Raw genomic sequence first — 11101 nt, 5'->3', positions numbered from 1 at the left:
GTAAGTCCAGCAACAGGTTTAGTAGTTTTACACTACAGGTTTCTAGCAGATGTATCTGGACAAGTGAAAGGAAAAACTCCACATAATAAAAGTTGAATTTCTCTGTCTGCTGTTTGTCGACTACATATTTGCTACAAACATATCCATTTGCAAAGAAAACTACATTTACATTTTGTGCTAATAATTACATTTATAAATTTGGAACTAAAAAAAGAGTTTATGAGCAACAGCAAAATTCATTTTGTGAATACAAAATTATTACTAAACAATTAGTTACGTCGTTCTAATATTTCCCATAAAATCCCTCATATTAATAGCCCCGTTTTATGGAAGATGTCGGTGTGGAGTATAAATGATTTCAGAACTGTGTGAGTGTCAATGATTACTGGGATGCTGCTGCTAGCTGTAGCACAGGCTGAAATAACCAGAAAAAAATAAGGTAGAGAAATGTTATTTATAATACTTGTAGGAATAGGGTTGCCAGTAGTGATGTGCGGGTCATGGTTTTCCTGTCCCGCACCCGACCCTAACCCGCCCTGCTGCAACTATTTTCCACCCCCCTTAGGCTCACAGTGTCATACAACCCCTCCTATACTTTGCATTGTGAAGTGATGAATTCAGGGACTTGCATACCTCCCAACTGTTTTTTTGTGGGATTGTCCCTTTTTCATGGGACAGTCCCCATTTTGAAAGTTCAACCCACAGTGCCGGATTGTTACTGAATTGTCCTGACTTTGTCTTTGCTCTCCTACACTGAACAGCCAGAAAAAGATACAAAGTTTCTAAAACTCAATTGGCTTGTTGGCAGAGAGCATAGAATACATGGCAGGTGCATTTAGATACTGTTGGAATGATTTAAGATAAGCATAGAACAATTGTAACAATTTAAGATAATCAGGTCTCTTGGGGAAACTGTGACTTGCAGCTTAAAGGGCAATTCACCTTCATTAGCAAAACTGTAAAAAACACAGAAATGTGTTCAGACTTTCACAAACTGTGTAAAATAAACATGTGAATTGTGGGGTTTGGAGCGAGGTATGGACTTGAGTTTTATAGTGGCTGTTGCTCAGATTCCCAGGAAAACAGAGGGATGTCAAGTCCAGAGAACACATCACTTCAGTCGGTGGAATCAGGTATTTTTCTTGCCCTGAACTAGAAAACTAGGAGCTTTCGGTAGGCGTGGCCAGGACCTATCATCGACGTCACCAGCAATTTATCCTTATGTGACACTCACGTAACGTCACGGACGCCATCACACCTCGTCACTCCCCTCCAACAGCACAGCGTGCCCACGTATAGTGTGACGTTGATGACTCGCGAGATGAGATTTGTGACGTATGGTTTAGCTGCCCGGAAGGAATCAAGACTTTAGGCAAACAGTGTTACGAGAGTGCAGGCTGGGAGAAAGCAATCACAGGCAACATGAATATCTTGCCCAAGAAGAGCTGGCATGTGCGCAACAAAGATAACGTTGCCCGAGTGAGAAAGGATGAGGCTCAAGCTGCAGAAGAGGAGCGAGTGCGTAGGAAACGGGTGGAACTAGCGGAGCAAGAGGTGAGCGCAGTGCTGGGAGAATACGGTAGTACCATGATCGAAAGCTACACTGGGCAGCATCGCAAAGAATGTGCATGTTCTACCGCATACTGACAGCGAGTGCGCCTTGAGTCAAGCTTTAATGTGAGGGCGCAACATGCTCAGGATCCCTGTGATCTTTAAACTGCTACTAAAACCCGGCCTGATATTGTTTATTAGGTTCTAGCCTAAAGTTTGTCTTTTTAATGGCGCAGGAACGATTTGGGTTCAATTCTGACAAGGATCCTGCTTTGCGACATTTTCTGTTCTTCACATGGTTAATAATAACTAAGGCCTTGTCACCACCCAAGTCCTCCCTTACCCTTCACCTTATTATTGTTGTTATAGAATGGCCACTTCTAAGCAACTTTTTAATTGGTTTTCATTCTTTATAGTTTTTTAATTATTTGTCCTTTTCTTCTGACTCTTTGCAGCTTTCAAATGGGGTTCACTGACCCCCCCCCCTCTCCTTCCTAAAACCAAATACTCTGTAAGGCTACAAATCTATTGTTATTGCTACTTTTTCCTTACTCATCTTTCTATTCAGACCCTCTACTATTCATATTCCAGTCTCTTATCCAAATCAATGCATTGTTGCTAGGGTAATTTGGATCCTAGCAACCAGATTGCTGAAACTGCAGACTGGAGAGCTGCTGAATGAAAAACTAAATGACTCCAAAACTATATAATAAAAAATAGAAACCAATTGCAAATTGTCTGAAAATATCACTCTCTACATCATACGTTATCTCAATGGTGAACAACCCTTTCAGGAAAGATTCTGTAAGCAAAAAGCAGCTGCACAGCTCCCCCTTCCTGATCTGGCTCCAGAAAACAGCTGCCCCGGATCTGCCTGATGCTGGTTTATAATAATTGCAGATTTTCTGCTATTTTCAGGCTGCAGTGGTTCAAATAAAATAGCAAGCGTCATTGATCTGGCCAGTAGCACATTACTTCATTTATATTTATCTTTGTTACACAGTACATATTACAATATGTGCCATTGTGTTAGACGGAGGTTATCTGGGCTCATTTCCAACCTTTTGTTTACGGTTTCAGGCTCGGACAGATTTCCTGCGTAAAAAGGCTCGTCTCTCCTTGCCGGATGAGTACAGGAGCGATGGGTCGTCCATGGTGGAACATTCCAGAGATTCTGCCCACATCAATTTTTTTCAAGAAGTGGAAGAGGGCAAAGGAACCAACAAAGGCAACAAAGAATATGAAGAGGAAAAACGGAAAGAGAAGGTCTGCTGTTGCCATGTTTTTAAGGGGAATTCAACCTATACACAACTGTTTTACTGCCAGTCATTGTGTCCCGAGTCTTATTTTCATCAACTAGAACGTATTTTAAAAGTGCTGTTATCCACATTATTCCCCCTCTTTAAACCACTCTTTCCCCAATGCCACTGTATACACCTTGCCGGCACAATATCAATGTGAACATAAGATGGCAGAGACTCAAGAAGTGGCCCAGACTGATATCTATTAGTAGCAGTTTATAGTACATTTCTGCAGAATAGGATAGTTTTTCCTAACGTTTCCTTAAAAGTATTTTAAATGTTACTTTGTGTCTTTCACTTAAAGGAGAAGGAAAGCTATGGAGGCATTGTATTGCCAATAGATTAGCTGCAATAGTGCAAGCTAGAATGCTATATTTATTCTGTAGAATGTTTTACCATACCTGAGTAAAAAGCTCTAGAAACTCTCTGTTTGTTTAGAATAGGAGCTGCAGTATTAATGTGGTGTGACATCATTTCCTGCCTGAGTCTCTCCCTGCTCTGGGTTCAGATTACAGTAGAGAAGGGAGGGGTGGGGGGAAGAGGAGCAAACTGAGCATGCTCACGCCCAGGGCAATGAGGTTTAAGGTGAAGGCAGGAAGTCTGATACAGAAGCCCATGTGTACACAATAGAAGGAAATAAATGCAGTGTTTCTTTTGACAGGGGACTCAGAGCAACATTACTTTGGGGGTTTACTGGTATATTTAGATGGACCTTTCTGATAAGGCTTACTTAGTTTTAACCTTTCCTTCTCCTTTAATTTCTTGGTGTTTTTTGCTTTTCCGTGGATTTTCTTTTTACACAGGAGCGGCAAGAAAAAGCCCTGGGCATTCTTACATATTTAGGACAAAGTGCTGCAGAAGCCCAAACCAGTCGCCCATGGTACCAGGAAGTCCCTGGTCGTAACTGTAAGGAAAAAGATGACACCGCAAAGGATGAAAAGTTGAAAAAGCTGCTAGATCCTTTACATAACATGGAGAAATATCTGCAGAAGAAATCTGGAGAAAAGAGGAAATTCAAAGATGAAAAGCAGCGCAAAGGCAAAGCTAATGAATCCAGGCAAGAAAGCTGGTATATTATGATATATTGCTGCTAGATAAGGTATTCTTGCTGCTCATTATTGTAAAAGAATCAGTTGGGCTGCAGTAGTGATGCAGGCAGGGCCTCCGGCCTATCACATCCTTGCAATAGAAAGTTTGATTATTGACATAAACATCATGCATAATTTACAGTGGTTTTTTTTTTTATCTTTCTGCCTTGTAGACCCAACAAGCAATCCTTAGAGCAAATGAGACAAGAACGACTGAAGAGAGAGAAAGCAGAGAGAGCGCGGACTGAAGCCTTGCTGTCAGGGAAAAAGGAGCCTGCAGCACCAGAACAAGAAATGGATGACCGAAAACGCAGTTACAATTCTCAGTTTAACCCCAAGCTGGCACGAAAACCTAAGGTGCGAGAAGAGCAGGAGTGGCGATATTAAAGACTAATGCCAATGTTTCTATAGGTCAATTGTCTCATAATAAATTAATGCATCCCCTGTGCAGAGTCTAATTTCCTAGTGGGGTTCATGGACTGTGAATAGAAAGAGGACTCGCTTTTTAAACTACTCTGGAGGGTTGTAAAGCACCGATTACTTACACCAAGGCTGTCTTCTTGTTTGCAGTGGAGTAAAACTTTATCCAGTCATATTATTTAACTGGTCCTTGACTTTTTTCCCCTGCAGAAAACAATGTTTTTTTCTTATGCCTGTTTCTTCATGAGGTTAAAGTGAGGGTACGCTACAACTTGTGTGGGTTCTACTGGCTGTTTGATACTAGAAAGATGGATCAAAACTTCCGTTTATTGATACACCTAAGCAGGCACATCCAGGGAGGTTGCTAATTACCTAGGGCTGAGTGTCTTAGGAAGAATGCGCACAGTAAACACAAGAGCTAAGACATTATGTAGGGCTTAAGGGGCAAAAAACTGCCTATTGAAAAAAAAATGTATTCTAAGCAACTTGTGAAATATACATTCATTACAATTTTTATATGGTTGCTAAGTTATTTTTATATGAATTGCAAGCAGTGTTTGTCCCTTTCTATTCTCTGCCCTGATGTCAAACTGTTGATACAATGTAAGACAAGGCAACTGAGTAACAGACCTGCTTTGCTGGGGAACTAAGAGTTTTGCAACAGTGTTTCAAAGTAACAACCAGGAGTTTAAGCCAATGCTGTTTCAATAGCAACTGTTTTTACAAATAATTAAACATGTTCGGTGCTTTTAAAGTTAATGTATATTGGAAAGTTGCTTTTCTTTTATTAGACAGATTTTTATTTTGGGGTTGAATTGCCCTTTGAGGTACATCAACCCAAAATTAGGGTTGTAAACTGCACAGATGTTTGGTCTTTCTCCACTTGACATTTGAAAATGAATCTCTCAAACTTGGGGATACCAGACTTTTTCTCAGAGAAGTATGTTTTAGGGTAATGACACAGAACATGAGTTACCCCACGTTAAAAATTCACTACCACAGGTGACAAATCTCCCTACAAATGCCTTGCCCTTTGCTTACATTGTAATTGCCACAAGAGGATTACATTACTTAAAGGGCAAGGCATTTTTGGAGAGATTTGTCACCTGTGATAGCGAATCTTTAATGAGGGTCACAAATCTCCCTGTGTATCATTGTCCTTAGAGAATCCTGGGTTGCTCCAGTTGAACACACCATAAAGCATATTATAAAATCTGTTAATTTACTGGTTATTTCTTTTAAACAGAATAAAAATCCCATCAGTTATCTTTCCCTAGCCATGGGGAAATCTGTAAGTGCTCTACTAAAATTGGGAAGAATACTGATGTTGCATGTGTAGGATCTGTGGAATAAAATTATTCCATAATAAATGGATTGTGCACAAAGTATTTTAAACTTTTGTGAAATGTGTTGTAGCTTCACATACGGCTGCATTCTGAAATTGTAAAATTTGTTCATGCTGTAGCCATCTTCAATTGACTCGTCCACCATGCCTTGCTTCAAGTGCAATCTTAAGCTGGCCATAGACGCAACGATCCGTTCGTACGAATCGTGGATTCGTACGATTTTCAGACCGTTTGCGTAGAGAGTCACAACATTTTTCGCCCGGCGGAGATCGGTCGTTTGGTCGGGTTAGAAAATTTCTGTTGCCTGCCAATAATATCTCTGCATGTATTGCCAATCGTACGATTTTCAGTGGGAGACTGTCAGTAGCTTTGTCAGACAAAACTATCGTACGATTGCTGTCAGAGGTAGAACATTGGTTGATCTGTTCTTTTACTACTTTATTTGATCGGAATGGTAAGACTTTTATCCGAATGGTTAGGGAGGGTCGGGAGATGGGAAAGTCCGATCGTACATTGATTCGTACGATCGGATCTTTGTGTCTATGGCCAGCTTTACACTGTAAAAAGAAGGGTTCCCGTTGTGCTTACGTAATACATTTTTAACCTCATTGGGTTTTAGGATGGGCCTCTTCTTGCACCCAGCCTGATATTAACTCTCTTGCAACGGGTAGCAGTCATCCACGGAAAATTGTACAGGTATTAGCAAGAGTCACTTTGTTTCACTACCTTCTATGTGGTCAAAAGAAGCTACACAAAATAGTAAATGGTGCTTGCTGATAGGTAACTAGAGTTCTAGTAAACGTTGCACCTTTTACTATAGAACCCCATTAGAGGGATATGAATCTGTATTTGATTAAATCACATTCATACCCAATAAAGTCGCCTAACATTTGTTTGCTAATGCATACGTATTCACATCATTTATATTGATTCATATTGCGCATAATATGGTGCTACAGGTAGGGGATCTGTAATCCAGAAAGATCCTGATTACGGAAAAGCCGTCTCCCATAGACTCCATTATAATCAAATATGTCCTTTTTCTCTGTAATAATAAAACAGTAACTTGTACTTGATCTAAACTAAGATAACATTAATCTTATTGGGTTAATTTAATGTTTACATGATTTTCTAGTAGACTTCAGGTATGAAGATCCAAATTACGTAAAGATCGGTTATCCTGAAGACCCCAGGTCCCGAACATTCTGGATAACCGGTCCCATACCTGTACCTTGATATTTACTGGGAAGACAACCTGAATAAGTTATTGGCACCCCACTGACAGGCACAGGAGTCTGTACAGCTTCAGAAATAGAAACTGCTTATTCCAAGCCACCAACGGATGGTCACTATACAGTCATTCTATATGACCCTCATACCAGGCCTTGCATGTAAAGTCCTTTTAGTATTCTTTAACGTTTACACGGGTTTTCTTTTTTAAATTTTGGGCTCCAAAAGTATCACAGTGATTGCCAGCATGCAGAAATAGTTGCTGACAAATGCATTGGTGTGATTCTGGCAGCACAAATTATCTACTTCTGGTTTTGTCATGAATTAATATTTGTCTAAACTGGGGTCCATTGTTGGGAGGAAGCAGCAGAGCTGGACTCACTGCAACCAGTCAGCTGATGTCTATACAATATAGCAGAGCTAGATGTATTTACTGTTTTGGGTTACATGGCAACAAGGCACAGATCAGAGCCCACTCAGAGTAAGAGTTCATGACTAGCATGGGTATTGTTACTATGCAGTAGTACAGCACCCCCCCCCCCCCCATGCATAGTGTAAGGCAGGAATCCCCAACCTTTTGAACCCATGAACAACATTCAGAAGTAAAAGGAGTTAAGGTGGCCATACACGGGCAGATAAAGCTGCCGATATCGGTAATTTGGACCGATTTGACAGCTTATCTGCCCGTGTATGGGGGCTTCCTACGGGTCTTCCCTATCGATATCTGGCCACGATATTGATCGGGATGGTTTGATTTTTAACCGACTGACCCGTCGAAGCCCCTTGGCGCATCGTAATTCGATCGTTCGGCCTTACGGCCGAACGTTCGAATTACCCCCGATATAGCCATGCCGTTAGTGGCATATCGGGGAAAGATCCGCTCGTTTGGCGATGTCGACAAACGAGCGGATCTTTGAGTCTATGGCCACCTTTAGAGAGCAACACAAGCATGAAATATGTTCTTGGGGTGCTGTGATTGGCCATTTGGTAGCCCCTTTGTGGATTGTCAGCCTACATTGAGACTCAGTTTGGCAGTACACCTGGTTTTTATACAACCAAAACTTGTCTCCAAGCCTGGAATTCAAAAATAAGCTCCTGCTTTGAGGCCACTGGGAGCAACATCCTAGGGGTTGGAGAGCGACATGTTGCTCACAAGCTACTGGTTGAGGATCACTGGTGTAGGGCAATACCGCATTGTGCTAACAGATAGCAAGGAAGTAACATTTATAATCTGAGTAGAAAGATCTTACCATTTCACCACAAATCCTCCTGCAGGGTGGAAGATAAGAGCAGAAAAAAGTGGAGCATTAGCTGTATTCCTGTAGACATTAGCAGTTTCATTAATGCATAATAACTTGTATGTTCCCACAACTAGAATAGTGCTTTAACCAGTAATAGATCATCAGTGTTCCAGTACAGCATACCTTAAAGAGTAGCTCTGTCCAACTTATTACACGTCATGGTCCAATTGTCTCAGAGAATATTTGTGGGCCTGGTTTAATTAAAGCGATGTCATATAATCAAGTCTATGTATCCCTTGTTTAGATTGGGGGGGGCAATAAACATATTTCGGAGGGCCTCGTCCAGCCCACAGGCCTCCAGTTGGACAGACCTGCCTTAGAGTAACTGTCTATCTAGGGAAGCTCTGAGATACGTTGGCCTTTCAGGCCACTTAGAACATGAGAGAGATGAAGGTTATGACCAACTGCCACCTGTTCGTGAGCACTGGAAAAAACATCAACCACATTAATATTCTTGCATGAGAAGACATCATATAAAACTATTTATTCATAAATATTTTCCAAAATGAAAATAGGTTACGAAAAATATTTTAAACCAGCTTTCCATACCATAAATTCCATCGGTACAGATAAATGTATCGAGGAAAGGGAGGGGTTGGGAAGGGCAGGTGGAAAAAAAATAAAAAATAAAACACTTTAAATCTTGATGCACTTGTTATCAAAACAAAAAAAAAAAAAATTCAGTATCTGCCAAAAAAGGACAAAATTAGAATAGAAAACAAAAGTTTTTAAAGAGGGGGGAAAAAAAAAACCAAATGGCAGCCAGTAGAAACCCCTCTGGGTAGGAGACAAGTACTTCCCGCCTGCAGAAATATCCAGGAGGGGGAAGATTAGCTTTTCCTTCCTCTTGCAAAAGATCTACGCACTTTGTTCTTGAACCAAATGCAATAAAATGGACTTCGCTTCCTTAAAACCTTCTGCAGATGAGGAGGGTCTGAGTCTCAAAAGGTTTTAGACTCCTGGTTCTTCATGCTTCCATTCTCCCTTCAAGGTCAACCTCAATCCTATTACATTTTTTTTTTTGTAACTGCATGCATTAAAGTGTTTGTCCAAATTTTCCCTCCTCCCAACTCCCCCTGGGTATGGGACAGAAATGAATCATCTGCCCCCTCCCCTCGTTTCCCCCGCTTGCTGTTTGCCCGTGTGAAACTGGAAGGCTGAGTGTGATGGTCAGAGGTCATTGTAAGTCACGATCTTCAAGATAACGATATTCAAATGTAAATCCTTCTTTCTTCCTCTGGCCCCATTTCTCATAATCAAAGTAAATGTATGTCCCCTGGAAAAAGAACAAATCATTTTTTTTTTCTTCCAAATTGACAGATTACTAAATTGTCTGAGGTTCAGTAAAAAAAGACAATAAGGACAACTATGGCAATTAACTATTCTAATAAGGTTCACATGTTGATAGCAGAAAAAAAAGTCAAACATCTTATTTATGTATACATTGGCTGCATCCACAGAAAACGTGTGATCTCAGGAGAGCGGATGAGAAAGGTTAGACGCCAATACTCAATATTTCAAGATCCCTTTAATAAAGTAACTCTTCCTTCAATAGACAATTGCAATGAAAATGAATAAAATGCATTCTAAACGAGTTCGAGGGTTGCAAAACTAACTGCCAGAATTGCCCTGGGTTTTCTGAAAAAAAGTTCACCTTTAAGTAAGGTATATATGTTATCCAATGGCCTATTCTTAGAACTTTTTATAGTGTCTTCATTTGTTGGAGCTTTTGAATTATTTGCCTTTATCTTCTGCCTTTCCAGCTTTCAAACGGGGGTCACTGCCCCAGCAGCCAAGAACCTACAGCACTGTGAAGCTACAATTTCACCTAGCAACCAGATAGCTGCTGAAATTTCAAACAGATGGAGCGGTTTTTGATAAAGGAAAACAAAATATAAAGTAGGCCAACTGCAAACAGTCCGATTTATGATGAACTACCACTTTAACAGCACTCTGCATCGGTCCCATGTTACCTTTAGCCATTATACAAAGAGACAATAACTGATACAAACATACCTGTTCAAATTCATCCGTTATTGTCTTGGGCTCTTCATGTCTCTGAAACCACATCATGTATTTGGTGTGAAACCTCCAAGACTGTTTCTTTAGCGCTTTGGCTGCTAAATACTGTGCTTTAGTGCCCTGCAATACAACATGGGTAAAACAGGATGAAATAATATGGAATAGACAGCTCCATACTAGTTACAGTGGGGTTAACAAAAATGTACAGATTTGGGATCAACCACAGAATCCTGAGAAGTGAACAAACATGTCACAATCCAGTTTAAACCTTTAACCCAAATTTTCCAAAGCAGTATTTTGGCTTGGTTATAATGGCTTCTGCTCTTTTTTCCCCCCACGTGTAACTATACAAATTTGAATTTAAAGAGCTAAATAATTTTTTGTATCTTACTTCAAGATAGTAAAAGATGAAGAAGAGAGTTTCGGTGGAAAGCCTCTGATAAAACTCTACGGTGTCTGAATGCAGAGGTGGAATCTGGTGGTGATATGGAGGTGTGGGACATGGATTCCTTGGGAGGTATTGCCTAGGGAGAAAAAAAAAAAAAGTCACTATTTAACTACATGGTAAATTGATTTTCAAGTATTATGGGGCACATCAGAATGGATACCAGCAATGATAAAAAAATATCTCAATACACCCAGAACTGTGCATAGATAAATGTTGTACATGTATGAGACCTGTTACCCAGGGGCCTGGGGTTTTCCAGATAACAGATCTTTCCATAATATGGATCTTCATACCTTAAGTCCACTAGAAAATCAATTCAACATTAAACAAACCCAAAAAGCTGTTTTGCTTCCAATAACGATTAATTATATCTTAGTTTGAATCAAGTACAAGC

General features: G+C 40.3%; 2 protein-coding genes across 23 annotated transcripts in view; one reads left to right on the top strand and one right to left on the bottom strand.

The window, feature by feature from the left end:
• The first annotated feature begins 1353 nt into the window (after nucleotides 1–1353).
• leng1.L (leukocyte receptor cluster (LRC) member 1 L homeolog) lies at nucleotides 1354–4384 on the top strand. Its single transcript, NM_001174022.1, is given in 4 exon segments — nucleotides 1354–1554; nucleotides 2632–2817; nucleotides 3656–3909; nucleotides 4114–4384. Coding segments are annotated over 4 exon segments (786 nt in total). The 5' UTR covers nucleotides 1354–1422; the 3' UTR covers nucleotides 4328–4384.
• A 4322-nt stretch (nucleotides 4385–8706) lies between these two features.
• Nucleotides 8707–11101, bottom strand: part of cnot3.L (CCR4-NOT transcription complex subunit 3 L homeolog) — a 41692-nt gene continuing 39297 nt past the window's right edge. For all 22 annotated transcript variants that reach the window (XM_018226248.2, XM_018226251.2, XM_018226260.2 and 19 more), the window contains 3 exons: nucleotides 10651–10783; nucleotides 10254–10379; nucleotides 8707–9513 (listed from right to left, as the gene is read on the bottom strand). In XM_018226248.2, coding sequence (XP_018081737.1) covers nucleotides 9415–9513; nucleotides 10254–10379; nucleotides 10651–10783 — 358 coding nt within the window. In that variant the 3' untranslated portion in view covers nucleotides 8707–9414. The remainder of the gene's footprint in view (nucleotides 9514–10253; nucleotides 10380–10650; nucleotides 10784–11101) is intronic.

Source organism: Xenopus laevis, chromosome 7L, assembly GCF_017654675.1.
Source record: "Xenopus laevis strain J_2021 chromosome 7L, Xenopus_laevis_v10.1, whole genome shotgun sequence".
Classification (NCBI taxonomy): Eukaryota; Metazoa; Chordata; class Amphibia; order Anura; family Pipidae; genus Xenopus; species Xenopus laevis.
Note: the sequence above shows the minus strand (reverse complement) of the source record. Positions and strands in the feature narration are given on the sequence as shown.